The 17,300-nt window shown below is 43.6% G+C and overlaps 2 protein-coding genes across 2 annotated transcripts; one reads left to right on the forward strand and one right to left on the reverse strand.

The window, feature by feature from the left end:
• The first annotated feature begins 12,331 nt into the window (after window positions 1-12,331).
• Window positions 12,332-14,143, forward strand: LOC134881014 (myb/SANT-like DNA-binding domain-containing protein 4). The gene is made up of 7 exons (XM_063908107.1): window positions 12,332-12,699; window positions 12,889-12,956; window positions 13,146-13,319; window positions 13,411-13,469; window positions 13,560-13,622; window positions 13,752-13,814; window positions 13,898-14,143. Exons 1-7 carry the CDS (start codon window positions 12,545-12,547, stop codon window positions 14,045-14,047), a joined length of 732 nt encoding a protein of 243 aa, XP_063764177.1. The 5' UTR covers window positions 12,332-12,544; the 3' UTR covers window positions 14,048-14,143.
• A 2-nt stretch (window positions 14,144-14,145) lies between these two features.
• On the reverse strand, window positions 14,146-16,014 carry LOC134881013 (putative nuclease HARBI1). Its single transcript, XM_063908106.1, has 4 exons — window positions 15,179-16,014; window positions 14,979-15,094; window positions 14,672-14,783; window positions 14,146-14,573 (listed from the first exon to the last, which is right to left on the reverse strand). The coding sequence occupies exons 1-4, from the start codon at window positions 15,606-15,608 to the stop codon at window positions 14,197-14,199; spliced, it is 1,035 nt and encodes a 344-aa protein (XP_063764176.1). The 5' UTR covers window positions 15,609-16,014; the 3' UTR covers window positions 14,146-14,196.
• Window positions 16,015-17,300: the final 1,286 nt, after the last annotated feature.

The following is a 17,300-nucleotide window of genomic DNA, read 5'->3' on the forward strand; positions in this document are numbered from 1 at the left end:
GTATGTTTTGACTGGAGCTTATGCTCTCATAAATATAGTGTATAGGTATAAAGTATCACGAAAAGAGTATATTCAGGTGTGTGTGTGTGTGTGTGTGTGTGTGTGTGTGTGTGTGTGTGTGTGTGTGTGTGTGTGTGTGTGTGTGTGTGTGTGTGTGTGTGTGTGTGTGTGTGTGTGTGTGTGTGTGTGTGTGTGTGTGTGTGTGTGTGTGTGTGTGTGTGTGTGTGTGTGTGTGTGTGTTTTGATGAAGCAGCTCGGGAAAGAAAGACATCAAGATGCGCACACACACACACACACACACACACACACAAGATATCTTATGTCTTTGAGGTGATTCAAGATGCTGAACAAATCTAGTTTGTGCTAAAAGAGAGAGGATAAAAACATGATGGGAGAGTGTGTGTGTGTGTGTGTGTGTGTGTGTGTGTGTGTGTGTGTGTGTGTGTGTCTGTGTGTGGAAATCTGATTGTCGGTATGGATTTTTAGTTTTTAAATAGTGCTCGAGGATTTCAGGGAAAGCTGTCGACTTGTGTTTTTGCACTTCTGCGGTTGCCACACACACACACACACACACACACACACACACACACACACACACACACACACACACACACACACACACACACACACACACACACACACACACACACACACACACACACACACACACATCCACACATCCAAACAAGGCAGAAAAGATGCAGCGGAGGAAGAAGCATTTTCGCTCAATTTGGTTTAGAAAAAGATTCAAAACCCTATCTATGTAAAAGTATATGAGTAACCAGCAAAAGATCCCTTATGTACCTAAAGCATTGATAATGTTTGGGAATACAAATAAAGAATGCCTGAAACTCCTTTCGATACTTCCGGAACAACAAAGGCCTCGATTACATGTTCCAATACATGTAGCGGATTAAAAAGTACCATAGTTCCCCTAACATGAAGTGGAATAGAAATATTAAGTAAGATCAAATGGAAACACTCAACTCTCTGATATCTGTTGTTTTCTCAGTGTCTGTAAACACACCACAAACAAACACACACACCTCCTCTCCATACTCTCTCTAAACAGCTGTAGCCGGTCGCCTTGAGGACCTGACATCAGTAACATGATAATAACCAATCAATTAATCAATGGACACATTTAGCCAAGAACATACAGACACACACACACACACACACACACACACCCATCCTCCCCTCTCTCGCTGCGTGTTTACAGTCGGGTTAGTGATGGCTGCTTCAGGGCCTTCCTGTCATCACTGCCATCAGTCAGCAGATATTACCCTCCTCTGTGTGTGTGTGTGTGTGTGTGTGTGTGTGTGTGTGTGTGTGTGTGTGTGTGTGTGTGTGTGTGTGTGTGTGTGTGTGTGTGTGTGTGTGTGTGTGTGTGTGTGTGTGTGTGTGTGTGTGTGTGTGTGTGTGTGTGTGTGTGTGTTCTGCTGTGGGTCGACGACGGATCGTCCGCCGCTGGCCGAGCTTCGTGTTTTAGAGATGTGGTGTGTTAATAAGAGATGAGTGTTTACTTTACAGCCTAAGTGTCCTCCACCGAAACACACACTCACACACACATTTCCTGTGTGTTACGGCATGTTCTGTCTACATTGTGTAAGCGCTGCGTTCAGGAAATGTCCGACAACCAAGAACTGACTTTGGTAAGCTGTCTTTTCCCGAGTTGGACGTTGCAGTTGATTGAAGTGTGTAGCACGATTTTAGCATAGCTTAGCACAAGTAATGGAAGTGAAGGGAAACTGTTAGCCTAGCTCAATCAAAAATGAAATAATTATGGGAACATTAAAAATACAGTACAAAATATTGTCATATTTTTATTTAACCTTTTGTTTTTTAACAAATCACCAAATTAGATTTTTATAGCACTATTTATTTATGTTTGTATTTTAGATATTTTTATTTATTGTCAAAAAACAATGCGAAATCTCCCACTTTTAATATGACAGTGAACACAGCAGCAGATAATGTAACACTTGAGATCTGCGTCCACTGAGGTGGTCAGTGTTCTCGCACACACACACACACACACACACACACACACACCCGCAGTAATGTGGTTGCAGTCGGGTTAGGATTGATTTCCTGCCCGCTTGCTTTAATAAATGTCTCTCGGAGTCATTAAAGGAAGTGAACGCATCATCTGCAGATCGATGCACGCAGTTCATCACAAACACAATATTCACTATTTAGTCCAAACTGATGGGCGAGAGTCTATTACAGCGAGTGGATCACATACAGGAGAGAGAGGTTCACTTACAGAGGAGGAGCATCAGCTTCACGTGGTCCTTGTTTTTTATTTATAGTGTATTTTAGTTTGTTGACTTTAATATAAAACTCCATAATTTCACGTAAACAAAGATCTCTGTGGTGGAAGACGATCCTTTACTTCAGTGAAAGTCATAAGGTGTGATTTATACTACAGTAGAGTTATTCAATTCATTTAGTAATTTGAGAATAATGGCGAGCTCGTGTGTGTGTGTGAATGCTCTGCTAACAAATAAAGGTTTGAAAGTTTGAGAACAATAACAAAATATGCTAAAATGTGCCATCTGGAAGCTCGGAGGTTTCAACTCAATGTACCAGCAGCTGAAGGAATGTGTGTGTGTCTATGTGTGTGTGTGTGTGTGTGTGTGTGTGGAAGGCCTATGTGTGTGTTGACAGCTCCAGTCTTCATTTGGAGGAAGTGTGTGTGCGTGTGTGTGTGTAAAGTCTAAGTGTGAGAGCAAGTCGTTCAGTGATCCTTAAAAATCTCCCTCATGTAAATTGATAGTACACCATCCACATTGTGTGTGTGTGTGTGTGTGTGTGTGTGTGTGTGTGTGTGTGTGTGTGTGTGTGTGTGTGTGTGTGTGTGTGTGTGTGTGTGTGTGTGTGTGTGTGTGTGTGTGTGTGTGTGTGTGTGTGTGTGTGTGTGTGTGTGTGTGTGTGTGTGTGTGTGTGTGTGTGTGGCCTGTGTAAGTTAAGAAGCAGCCTCTCTGACCTTTGACCTCTGCCATTAGCTTCAGTCTAACCAGATGCTTTTTGCTGCCCGCCGTCCAGCGCTGCACGGCTGTTTTACCTGATTTACTGTGCTAATATTTATTTGTATCTTTAATTGTTTTACTGGATTATTTATAATGTCTAAAAATTGCAGCTCTTTTAATCCATTCTTTAGTTTTTAAAATACATAATTTAATCATTTATCTATGATTTTATTTCCTAGTTTTAAAGGATAACACAGTTTTAATGTCCTGCACTTTAAAATGTTTATGAGAGCGAAACTCCTGAAGTACTTTCTCTACACGTCTAACAATATTTACATTTCTCAATTTCAAATGACACGTAAACGAGGATAAAGGTTATTATTTCAAGTTTCATTTTCCAAATGCTGTGATTTGTTTTAACACTTTATCTTCTTTCAGCAGTGGTTTAGTTTTCTCAACTTATTAGTAAACACTTATTCCTGTAGCTTATCACAAACATTTCAAAAACACACATCTGGAAATGCGTGTTTTTCACTTTCACTGGAAATACAAACCGTAATGGTAAAAGACATTAAAGTGGTCAGACAACTGTGGAGCACTAACAAACCCAATATTTAAGTCAGAGATAGTGGACCATAAGTATAAAGTTATATAATATTTAAGTACTTAAGTAAAGTACAAGTACCACAGGTATGTGTTTAAGTACATGACTGTTTTCTATTTGAAGTATCTGTCTATGTAAAGGACCGGATACAGTCTAATTCCTGGAGTCATGTGAAGTTTTGGAACTTCAAAAGTAAAGAAAACAGCAACACAGGGTTTGTTTGTACTTTGTTTGTTTGTTGTTTTCTTTTAACTGCGAGGTGATCATCACACACACACACACACACACACTCAGACATCGCTGTAATTGTCGCCTAGCAACAGTTGGTGCCCTCTGTTATTATGTTTGCTGGAAATGTTTGTTGTAAACACGGTCGAGGGAGGAAGAGTGTGAGAGTGGAGGAAGAGGAGTAAATGGTAGTAATTTATTTTGGTCTTTGTTAAATGTGTTCCCAAAAGAATGCAGATGAAGATGAAGACATAAAACAACACGGTATAAATGTATGAAAATATTATTGACCATAAAAGGTGGAAACCGGTGCGTGTGTTTATTGTAGGCTTCTTCATTTTTCCTCTATGGGATTCAAAAACAGTGAGGACTGGAGGTGGATGGGGTGGAGACAGGCCGCAGGAAAACACCTGAAATCACAGCTGACTGCAGGAGAGAGGAGGACGGTTTTAAAGCTAGCACCATGATTGGCTGCTGGAGATTGTGGTGTAATGTGATTGGTTGAAAGAGAGCGCCCGTAATGAGCTGGTGATTGCAGCTGCGGAGGGGGGTGAATGTACACCCAGTCTTCCTGCTTGAACTTGCTCTGAGCTTCATTCATTCTTTATAATTGTCCTGACTGAGCGGCTCAATACCCTTCATCCATCCCTGAATACAATTCGGACATTTTGTACAATATTTGTGCAGAAACACTTTTTAAACCTCACTTCTTTATTCCCTTCCATAACCATACCAAAAGTTCCATAATCACCATTTAATTTGTTTATATATTACCTGACTCCTATTTTTATTTTGAAGGTACATCTTACCCTATACATTTCAAACAACCTTTTTTTTCTATTTAATTTGTCCCTCGTTTTTTATTTATTGATTTATAAATGTCTCTAAACCAAATCACCTTTAAATACAGTTAAGAAGAGACTCATTTAATGTATTTTGTACCATATCTGCAAGAGAAGGAGGGCAGGAAGTGATGAAGGAAGGAAGCAAGGAAAGGAAGGAGTGAGTGTGAAGAGGTGAAAGTGATGAAGTGACCTGCAGCTTAAAATCTATCATTATCCAAAACAAAGACTCGGCCGGCCACGCTCCCCCCGCTGCCTTAACTCTCAGGACTCATTCTCCCATAATTCCTCTGACCCCCCCTGAACGAGGCTAAGTAGCATTTGCCAACCAGTTTGTGATAATTAGCGTCTTGGAAATGCCAACGCGCCACAGGGCGAGCGCGGCACCACGCTCTGGGCAGCGTGCTAGCACATGCTAATGGCTAAACAACATGATAAGTCCTTAAGGGTGAAGCAGAGGGGGCTGTTCATAATTACTGGTTAGCTGTTAACGGTTAGCCTGCGGTGGTAGCTGTCACTGTGCGCCTGCAGACGCTGTTACACTTAGCCATTAGCTTACTGAGGGCCATGTTGAAACGCCTTTAGAGTCAATAATTAACAACCAGCGGTTAGCATGTTATTCATAAGAGGCTGCAGACTGTATGTGTGTGCAAATTCAGAAAAGAGGACAGGGCAATACTTTAGATCAACAAGAGGCTATTGAATCTAAGACTTGAGTTCATTCAAATTATGTGATTTAATGTTCAGAAAGCTCTTTATGTTTCTCATACTGCCTGTGCTGCAGCACCTCTTTTCACCCTCTGTCTGAAACCAGAGCCCAGTCTGCTCTGATTGGTTAGCTGGCCGGCTCTGTTGTGATTGGGCCACCGCTTGCAGATGTCCCTCCCCCTTAGCCTATCGCGTACAATGTGTTAGAGCCAATGGAAGCTTAAGTGTTCCAAAGTGATGTCACTGTGTTAAAGTTCTGATGAAATTCAACCAACATTTTTTGGGTTTTTCGTGTCCGGCGTTCTCTGGGTGTCGGAGGTCAAACTCGGTGGCGTTGAGTTTCCAGGTGATGTTTCACCTGCGATATCCCGCAGCATCACAACACCACGACACACACACTCTCCATCCTGTGGCCTCGCACAGACCTGTCCAGGTGTCGCCATCGCACGATCGACGTCACACACACCCCCGTGTGTGTGTGTGTTGCAGCATCACAAAACCACGACACACACACTCTCCGTCCTATGGCCTCGCTCAGACCTGTCCAGGTGTCGCCATCACATGATCGACGTCACCCCTGTGTGTGTGTGTGTGTGTGTGTGTGTGTGTGTGTGTGTGTGTGTGTGTGTGTGTGTGTGTGTGTGTGTGTGTGTGTGTGTGTGTGTGTGTGTGTGTGTGTGTGTGTGTGTGTGTGTGTGTGTGTGTGTGTGTGTGTGTGTGTGTGTGTGTGTGTGTGTGTGTGTGTGTGTGTGTGTGTGTGTGTGTGTGCGCGCGCGCGCGCGCATGAATCACCGTGTGTTTCCTCGCCATATTTATTTGATACCCATCCATATTTGTCCATGTGCAGGCGTGTGTGTGTCTGCATGTGTGTGTGAATCTTTTTATGTCTCCCAACATGTAGGTGTGTGAGTCATTGCACTGTGTGTGTGTGTGTGTGTGTGTGTGTGTGTGTGTGTGTGTGTGTGTGTAGTGTGAATTGAACAGAGCTGGGACCAGATGGGCTCTGTAGATCAGGTTACCTGTTTATAGAGCAGCATCTGTCCACCCTGTCAATCAAATGGAGAGGAGGGGGGGGGGTGAAGAAAGAGAGATAAGAGGAAGAGAAGAAGAAGAGGAATCAAAGACTTCAAATAAAAAGAAAGATGTATAAATAGAGAGAGAGCTGTGCATTGACGACGTGTTTCGTAGGCCTTTCTGGAAGTGAGCATAGCGAAGGCTCCTTCGACTGAAAGCCAATGGGACTTTTCCATTGGCTTCACTTTGTGATAAGCATTTTAGCAGACTATGGCAGATGATGGAACATGCCTCTTATGATTTTGGGGGCTTTCACTTTTCCTGTAGTATGTTATATAGGTTTTAGTGCATGTAAATGGTCTGCAACGGCTAAAATCCCTGTGTTCCCGCCCCCTTTCTGCACATTAAAGCATGAAAGTAGAGGCACAAAATACAAATATGAACCTGGAAATGAGCAGAACACGTCCTCTTTAATAAGAACGTTAACTCACATGATCCGCAATTCTCCTTGCCGATGGTTTGTCGCTTTAAACGTTGCGGCATTATCCCCTTTTTTTCCCTTTGGATGGACCGATGTATCCTTAAGGAGTTAATAAAGGAAGCATTGAAGCTCCTTAAGGCTCACACTTAAGAAGCTCCGAGTCATTTCCCTAAGTTAGAAACCTCCCTTAGCAAAAAAAGGACGATCTACCACAACCCAAAGACATACAGTCTAATAGTTTAACAGTATAGATCAAGGTGAGGAGTTTATGACCCCCCCATGACCCACCTCACCTGTGTCTGATCTGATCACCTCCTCAGCAAGCCCTGATTTAAAATGTGTGCTGCGTTCACTGACACCTTCCTCTTCCTCCGCTTGTGAATTCACTCAACAATAGGCGAACAAATGCGACTTCAAAGCGTCTGTCGCCGGGAAATCTGCATCTTGTGAATGGAGCTTTTGAATCCAACGCTGAATACGTCTGGATGTGATGCGGAGAGGAGACAAGAGGAATACAGAAAGGACATTTACATCTGATTTCCTCCGATGTGTTTGAGATTTCAGGGAAAGTTTAGTAAAGTTTAGTTCTGTTGCTCAAACAGTCCTTCATCTTCACTCCTCTTCCTCTTCCTTTCCTACTGAATTCATCTTGTCCTTCTCCCCTCATCTCCTAACAGCTTTACTTCTTTTCTTGCCCCTTTATTCCGCCTCCTCCTCCTCTGCGGTCTGTCCTTCTTCATCCTCTTCCTCAATCTCTTTGTAAAATCTTTCTCTTACTCTTCACTTCTTCCCTCTCTTCTTCATCTTTGTCTGCTTCCTTATTCTTCTTCATGCTTCCTCCTCTTTTTCCACCTATTTCCTCCGTATTCTTCATCCTATATCTTCCTCTTCACCCATTTCCTTTATTTTTTCCTCTTATTTCCCACTTTTCCCTCCTCCTTTTCCTTCCTCTTCCTCCTCCTATGTCTTCCCCCTTTCTCTTACTCTTTCCTCCTTATCCTCTTCCTCCTCCTCTTGTCCTCCCTCAATTGGTCTGTCTAGTGTTCTTAATCTTCTCTCACCATCTCATCCTCCTCATATTTTCTCTCTCTTTCTTCCCCCATTTCCTCCCTCTTCTTCATCCTATTTCCTCCCTCTTTCTCCTCCTATTTCCCCCCTCTTCCTCTTTCTTCGCTCTCCTCTTCCTCATCCTATTTCCTTCCTCTTCCTTCTATTAATTCTCTTTTCCTCCTATTTCCCCCTCTTCCTCCCTCTTCCTCCTCCTATTTCCTCCCTCTTCCTACTCCTCTTTCCTCCTTATCTTCTTCCTCTCTTCCTCCTCCTATTTCCTTCCTCTTCCTCTTTCTTCCCTCTCCTCTTCCTCATCCTATTTCCCCCCTCTTCCTCATCCTATTTCCTTCCTCTTCCTCCTTATCCTCTTCCTTCTATTAATTCCTCTTCCTCCTATTTCCTCCCTCTTCCTCCTCCTATTTCCCCCTCTTCCTCCTCCTCTTTCCTCCCCCTCCTCTTCCTCTCCTCCTATCCGCGTTGTTCTTTATTTTGCTGGATCTCTTCCTTCGGTCAGAGAAAGGAGAATCATTCCTCTCCCGTCAACATTTGATCTCCTGCTGCAGAAATCAATGCAAATATTTTTCATCTTCTCCCTTTCTCTTTACAACTCTCCCTTACTGTATTTTCTCCTCTTCTCGTCATGTGTGTTTTTTTTCTGCAAATAAAGGTGTATCCCCACCGAGGAATCGATGCAAATGCCGCCATCGATTTCCGCTCCTTGCTGTCGTTCTTCTCCTCCCCGCCGAGCAAATGTGTGTGAAATCAATACAAATATTTCCCTCTCTCCGTCTCTCTGTCTGCCCTCCCTCTCTTGTTTTGTCTCCTTCTTCTCCTCCAAATGTGCATTTTTCTGTCAAACCAATGCAAATATTTTTCTGTCTCCCTCTCTGTCTCCTTTTTTCCCTCTCTTTCGCCCTCTCCCACCCAGCAGCCATCATTATGTGTCTGATTGCTGCGTTTAGCCTGGTAATTGAAATAATGAGAGAAGATTACCTCACCGCTTTTAGTCACCCTGTCTAATCCACCAATCAGCTGTCAGCAGGTCGAGATAGAGAGGTGTGTGTGTGTGTGTGTGTGTGTGTGTGTGTGTGTGTGTGTGTGTGTGTGTGTGTGTGTGTGTGTGTGTGTGTGTGTGTGTGTGTGTGTGTGTGTGTGTGTGTGTGTGTGTGTGTGTCTGTGTGTGTGTGTCTGTGTGTGTCTGTGTCTGTGTGTGAGTGTGTCTGTGTGTGTGTGAGTGAGTACCGTATATGTGTAGATATGGATGTTTGTTGCCTATGGAAGCGTGTGTGTGTGTGTGTGTGTGTGTGTGTGTGTGTGTGTGTGTGTGTGTGTGTGTGTGTGTGTGTGTGTGTGTGTGTGTGTTGCATCTACTGTCTACAACGGGGAATCAGAGAAATCAATGACACTGTTTGCCCTCAACATGACCGCCACAAGCAACAAACCACTGTGTGTGTATGTGTGTGTGTGTGTGTGTGTGTGTGTGTGTGTGTGTGTGTGTGTGTGTGTGTGTGTGTGTGTGTGTGTGTGTGTGTGTGTGTGTGTGTGTGTGTGTGGTGTGTGTGTGTGTGTGTTCCAAGAGATGTCAATGTTTCTCTTGTTGCCGTTCATGTTTATCTGGACAGTTTTTTGCAGAGTTTACTTTCTTTTATCCATATCTTTGGGAAAGTTTCAACTCAAGGTAAACTTGTTTGCATTGTAGGTGCATCCATGAGGTCAAAGTTCATTGACCAACTTTAAAGGAGCACTATTCTGCTCATTTTCAGATTCATATTTGTATTTTTTCCCTCTCCTGAGACATGTCTCCATGCTTCAATGTTCAGAAAGCTCTTTATTTTTCTCATACTGCCTGTGCTGCAGCTCCTCTTTTCACCCTCTGTCTGAAACCAGAGCCCAGTCTGCTCTGATTGGTTAGCTGGCCGGCTCTGTTGTGATTGGTCAACTCTTTAGCAATGTCCCGCCCCTTAGCCTATCATGTACAATGTGTTGGAGCGCTAACCAATAGCAGCGTGAGCGTACATAGTGATGTCACCATGTTCCGGTACTTTGTGATTCTATCTTTTGCAGACCATTGACATGCACAAAAACCCCAAAAAGCATAATATCTCCATAGAGATTGTTCTTTTTATTCGACGGTGTTGTTGTTTACAGTTTGTGGTTAAGTGGTTTAATGCTGTGCAGGCAGCAATGCTCTATAATTTGTCATGTTATTTTAAACAGGCAGGTTAGAGCACTGAATTGAACACAACTTTTAATTATGTTGTCATTGTCAGCATTGTTGAAGCGCAGTTCGTGGATTTCTCAGTGTTGATGTTTAGTTTAATTGTTTTCTTTTTTCGTCGTTGTCAATGTTTTAAATGGAAAATAGAAATTACAGAATCTCTAGACGATGGCCTGGAGACAGCTCAACATACTGACATTATTCTTTTAAGCGTCGTGACACCTAAGGGTTAATTATAAAAGCAACTTTTGATTATCCTTCTTTATTTCAATTTAAGAAAGAGATTTTTGAATGTTTTCTGTTATGAAAACCTCTTTTATAGATTCACCATGATCCAAATCTCCCTCACATCACCATCTCTGTGAGGTCATTCAGTCCTCATAAGGATACGAGAGCGACAACACAAACACACTTTTTTCTAACTTTACAATTGTCCGTCTGTCCCTGCTGAGCGCCCCCTCGTCCTCCTCCGTCCGGCCAGCTGAAACCGGAGGTTTACCTCTTTGTTCTCCTGCTCATCGGCCAGCTTCCTCTCCCCCGTCCTCCCTCCTCTCCCCCGCCGGGATAAGCTTTTAGCCGCATCCTAGCCGCACAGGCTAACCGCCGCGCAGCAGCCCTCGCCGGCTCCTCGCTGTTCCAGCCAAATGCCGCCACACAACACCATATAATTAAGAGCTCTGAGTGCGAGCAGGCAAATGCAAAGCAATTTGGGACGAGGCGAGAGTCTGAGGGAGACGGGGGAGGGCGAGGACGACGGCAGTTTCAATCTAATTGGGCCATATCAATTTATTTCATATTTCTGAAATGTCACGCCTTGATGTGAAGCTAACAAGATTTGCATACGCGCCGCGGCATGTTTTTACCTCTGCAGCCGAGTGTGGACGAAATAAATAGAGCCAGAAATAAATAGAGGAGAAGAGACGTGGAGGGAAAATGCCAAGGCGGCGAGGGAGTGGCAACCGCAACTCTCCTGATGGTTCCTGATGGAGAGCTTTTAAACAGCGGCGGTGGTGAGGCTGACATTTCTGCTGCAGTGGGAAGAGGAGACACTCAACTGAGAACAAACAACTCAGAAAACAAACAACAGCAACAAAAAAAACAGTAATGCATCAACAACCAGCAACTACAACCAGAGAAAAATACAATCAACTACAACAAGCATCAACAATAAACACATAGCAATTCAACACGGCAACATCAGCTAGCGTTACTGCAACAATCAGAACAAATAGAGAAGACGTTTAAATCCACTCAGCAATAACCAGCAATCCAACTCAACAACAAAACTAGCAGCCAGTAACAACAACAACAACAACAACAACCAGGGAAAGCCAACAGCAAGTAGCAATAACCAGCAATACAACACGGCAACATCAACCTTTAATTGCAACCAGTAAAGAAAATAGAGAGGAGATTCAAATCCAGACAACGAAGACGAGCAACATATCTCAACAACATCCATAGAAACAAAACTACTGCAGCAAGAGACACAGCAACATCCACTACCGTCAGCAACCAGTGATAGCCTACAGCAACATGCAGCAATACCACAGAATAACATCTTTCAGCAACTGCAACCAGTAAGGAAATGGTCAGGTACTTTCAAATCCAGTCAATAAAGACCAACAATACGACCTGACAACAATTATCAATGACGTAAGCACATGGACAAGAGAAGAGAAAATAGCAGCAACAAGTGTAGCAACAAAAGAAGTGATAAACCACAGCAGCTGCAACCAGCAACGAAAATAAAGAAGACCTTAAACTCCAGGCAACAAAGACCAGCAACATAAATCAACAACAACAAACCAAAAAACGGAATGTCTCTCGGCTGTGGTCTTGGAATTGCGTGTTTTTGTTGGTATTGCTGGTCTTTGTTGCCTGGAGGTGAAGTCTTCTCTATACTTGGTACTGGTTACAGTTGCTGGTTGATGTTGCTCTGTTTGTTGTTGTTGTTGTTGTTGTTTCTTTTTCTACTGGTTGTTGATGCTGGTAACTGTTATCTTTTACAGTCTGTCGGTGGTCATGTGTATTGCTGGTTGATATTGCTTAGGATGTTACTAGTTGCTGTAGGATTTAAGTGGTTGTTGTTGTTGTTGTTGTTGTTGTTGTTGTTGTTGTTGTTGTTAGTGGTTGTTGCTGCAAGTTCTTTTTGAGTGCAAAGTTTCTGTGTTGTTTCAGTGTTTTCCTTTCCATTCATGCAATTCTGGGGCCTGTACTACGAACGGAGTTCAACCTACTTAGAACTAACTCAGGGTTTCCGCGGTAACCCGGGGTTGACTAAACCTGGACATCTTGATTGGTCTTAAACGGTACTACGACGCTGATTATGAAGTTGATCAGCTGAACCTGTGTTCACTCAACCAGAGTTACTGCGCGTTCACATAAAAGGGGTGGTACCAGCGCAAAAAAACACTCTCGATCATGGCGGGCTCTCCCTATTTCACAGAAGAGGAATGCGAGATCATAATGAGGAGTTATGAAGAGTATAAACCGACCCTGGCTGCTAAATCCAACACCGCGGCAGCAAACAAGGCGCGACTGGGGTGTTGGCAGCAAATTACAGACCGCGTAAATTCGTAAGTAGGCCTATTTCTTTACTTCTATATGTCCGTTAAAATAATCCCAACCTGAATACAGTATGTCAGGACGATGTACAATAACAGTCGGAACGTTACTGTATCGTATGTGCAACCACAAATGAAGCAGGACAACTGAATGTTTAGTCCCCTTCACTAATTCTGTGTATGTCCCTTAAATACTTCCAGAGGTACCAGCAGCGCCAAACGGACCTGGCAGCAGGTGAAGATGAAGTACAAAAACATCATTCAGAATGGTAAGTAAGAATGTGTGTGTGTGTGTGTGTGTGTGTGTGTGTGTGTGTGTGTGTGTGTGTGTGTGTGTGTGTGTGTGTGTGTGTGTGTGTGTGTGTGTGTGTGTGTGTGTGTGTGTGTGTGTGTGTGTGTGTGTGTGTGTGTGTGTGTGTGTCTTGTCAGAGAGAGCTAAATGTGTCTGTCTTTAACAGCCAACAAGAAGAAGGTAGAAATAAGGCGCACAGGAGGAGGGAGGGCACCAGACTCCTTTACTCTTGCTGAAGAGTTGGCCCTAGCCAACAACAGTGGCAGGGTGATGATGGATGGGGTGGCAGGGGTACAGTCTAACCCTGGGGCAGCTGAAATGTCCACCCTCTATGTGCAAGGTAATGTATGGCATTCATCGTTCTTCATGTTAGAGTATTTTGGCTTTCTTCCCCTGAATCATCAGTAACATGTGTCTTCTGTTGCATGCAGTCGAGGGTGGAAACATCACAACCCTGCAGCCACCAGGATGCATTCATCCTCTGACACAGGTAATTCAAATGGATAACATCCATGACATGTAAATTAGGCTATGTCACCCCTAAAGTATGGGTGCAGCGTAAAATTCTGAATCTTTTCAGGATGATGATGATGATGATGATGATGACGAGACCCTCACAGCCCCCTCCGACACACACATGCAGGTTAAAACACTTTACTGCTACTATATGCCACATTAATGTCCTAGGAGGGTGAGCATCATTTGTCAGTACTGTCTGAATCAAGTGACCTGTGTCATTAATGCAATGTGTGTGTGTGTGTGTGTGTGTTAGGAGGACTTGGAGGAGCTTTCCCCTCCTGAAGCCTCCCTCCCAGGGACCTCACAGTCAGACAAAGTACAGTTTCTCCTTCCTTGTTTAATTACTGAATATAATGCATACTAGGCTAATGTGTACAACATGGGGTGGGGGTTGTGTAGGCCACAGTGGACAATGTCCGCAGTTTATACAAGAAGGTGCTGGAGCTGGACCGCACAAAGAAGAGGCTGGAGATCAGAAAGCTGGAATTAGAAATTGAAAAGCTGGAACATGAGAAGAAGGTATTGTCTTATCACTCCATTAATATATAGGCTACCCACACCCTATATGTGTGTCATTGATCTGGCTTTTCGTCACCTTTTCTTCTTGCAGGAAAGAGAGTCATCTAATAAATGAATAATATCAGAGATTGGTGTGACATGTCTTTATTTTTGTGCATTTAATTTGTGGTGTGTACAATTCATTGGAAAAACTGGTTGGTAATGGCATCCCTGACAGCACGGCCTGTTGGATGATCCAGGGTGATTGGATCAGTAATATCAGGGGGTGGGGGAGGATCATGAGGGGGCACTCTTTCCTTCCTTATTGTGGCGACATTCTGAAGAACCACACATGCTGCTATGGTTTGGCAGGCCCTGTCTGGCTTGACCCGAAGGACCTTCAGGCAGGCGAATCGGGCCTTCAATATGCCAAATGTCATTTCGATCCTGGCCCTAGTGACACTGTGTGCATGATTAAATGATCTCTGTTGCCTTGTTTGTGGATCAGGAAATGGTGTGATGAGGAACTTCATGCATGCGTAGCCACGGTCCCCCAGCAGGATTCCATCAAATTGCCCTTAGATGAAATGGAGGAAAAATTAAACAACTGTCACACTGATTTCATGTTCACTATTAAAGCATATTACTTCAGGTAAATCGATATAGGACTTTTACCTTGGTGGAATCTGTCAGACAGTGATGATTCTCTGAATATACGGGAGTCATGGACTGACCCTGGCCACCTTGCATCCAGGCTTGTGATCATATAGTGGTGATCGCATGTCATCTAAGAATATGTGCACAGGTAAGGAACATAACAGGTGAGGCATGCTGTTGCGCATGTAAATGACACCACCCCATGCAGAGGACAGGAAATCATTCTACATGACAACAGGAATTGACAGGTTGACATTACCTATTCCAATGAATCGTGGACTGTACAATGTACGCCTACTGTTAATCTGTTAGTCTTGTGTATTACCTGGACATTGATGGTGTGTTTGGACTTTCTATTCACAAAATCCCGCTCATGCTCTCCCAGGGGTGCACTGATAGGAATGTGCGTACAATCAATGGCTCCAATTACTCTTGGGAAACCTAGATATTTTGTTAGTCAAATCAGTTGCCAGTCACAATTATGAAATGTGCAAATTACCTATTTTTAGATTAGTGGCATATTACCAGCGATTGCATAGAACCCTTCTTTTATCTGACGTGCAGGCAAATGGCCAGGGAATACAACAAATGCATCCACCAGTTTAGTGAGAGCAAGTACCACCTTCCGTATCACCCGGCATACAGTGTTCTTACTCAGGTTTTCAGCATCACCGATGGAATACATATATTGTCCGCTGGCGAAATAGCGCAATGAAAGACATAACATTTGCTCGATTGTGAGGGCCTGACTTCGGCGGGTTACATTAGAGACGTCCGCCTCGAGCAGCTGGCATAGGTAACGAATTCCCTCAGCTGAGAATCTATATCTTTCATGGAGAACATCGTCCGGGTACGCCAGCGGATTGTGGCGGTCTCTAAATACCCTCGCCCTCCGAAGAGAGCCCCTCACAATCTGCGCGCCTATATCGTACGGATCGTCCAGGTATGCTGGCATTGTCTTTAGGGGACATGTCGGTGGAGGAGTGGTGTCTAAATAGGGTGTGGTTAATCGGAAACCTAGGGTTAACCAAGAACTAAAACTGGGAAGACCAGTTTTGGGATCCTACGTATATTGCCATGGCAGCATACCTCGGTTTTAACATATCCAACTTTCGTAGTATGGGTTAACCAGCAACATACGCTGCACGTGACCAAGTTACTCTCGAAGTTACCCCGGTAAGCCAGAAAACCAGCTTCGTAGTACAGGCTGCTAGGGTTAACCAAGAACTAAAACTGGGAAGACCAGTTTTGGGATCCTACGTATGTTGCCATGGCAGCATACCTCGGTTTTAACATATCCAACTTTCGTAGTATGGGTTAACCAGCAACATACGCTGCACGTGACCAAGTTACTCTCGAAGTTACCCCGGTAAGCCAGAAAACCAGCTTCGTAGTACAGGCCCCAGTTGTTTTGTTGCTGGTTGTTGTTGTTGTTGTTGTTGTTGTTGTTGTAGATTGTTTTTTTCCCCTTGTTGCAGGTGCAGGTTGCTTTTTGACGGTTGTTTGACTGATTCTTCATGTGTTGCTCATCCTTCTCTGTTTACATCTTCATCATCATCCTCCTCCTCTCTCTGTTTCTGTGTTGATGGTTTTTCAATTCAAACCAATTAGAAGTACTTATTTCTCAAGAGCTTAAAGTTCATCTCTCTCTGTCTCTCTGTCTTCCTCTTTTACGCCCAATTGCTCTTTCTCCCCACACACACACTCACACACACACACACACACACACACACACACACACACACACACACACTCACGACATGTTTTGCTATGCTATTTGAAGTCATTACGAGAGGAGTGTTTAGCAAACAGCAGCTAAGAGCAGTTTGACATTTGACTCTGACAAACCTCGCTCTTCTGTCTTTGTCCTCCAGGAATGTGTGTGTGTGTGTATGTGTGTGTGTATGTGTGTGTGTGTGTGTGTGTGTGTGTGTGTGTGTGTGTGTGTGTGTGTGTGTGTGTGTGTGTGTGTGTGTGTGTGTGTGTGGATGTGGATAAGGTGAGTCTTAAAGTATGTGTACAAGCATGTGTGTGACTGAAAGTGAGATAGAAACGAAAAAAAGTTGTGTGTGTGTGTGTGTGTGTGTGTGTGTGTGTGTGTGTGTGTGTGTGTGTGTGTGTGTGTGTGTGTGTGTGTGTGTGTGTGTGTGTGTGTGTGTGTGTGTGTGTGTGTGTGTGTGTGTGTGTGTGTGTGTTTCTCAGGTAAAGTTTGGGTTGGATCATGTATCAAGCACTCAGGGCAAACTTGGCTCAAACAGACAAAAGAAAGAGAGAGGTCAACAGCAGTGCTCTCTCTTTACATTCCTCTGTGTGTGTGTGTGTGTGTGTGTGTGTGTGTGTGTGTGTGTGTGTGTGTGTGTGTGTGTGTGTGTGCACTTGACTGACAGTTAACTGGCATCTACATGGCAGTTATATCACATTTGATTTGTGTCTTGTTGTCATTGATGTTGTTGTTTTTGTTGTTGTTGTTATGATAGCCCATAGATACAGAACCATAGATATATAGTATACTCTGTTTGTGGAAGTTCCACAAAGGAAACAATTGGCCTTGATTGTTGAGGAGGACCTTTTGTGTGGTTTTGTGGTGTTGCCTTTCCTGTAGTGTGTTATATAATTTTTAGTGCATGTAAATGGTCTGCAAGGGCTA

Source organism: Eleginops maclovinus, chromosome 19 (assembly GCF_036324505.1).
Source record: "Eleginops maclovinus isolate JMC-PN-2008 ecotype Puerto Natales chromosome 19, JC_Emac_rtc_rv5, whole genome shotgun sequence".
Classification (NCBI taxonomy): domain Eukaryota; kingdom Metazoa; phylum Chordata; class Actinopteri; order Perciformes; family Eleginopidae; genus Eleginops; species Eleginops maclovinus.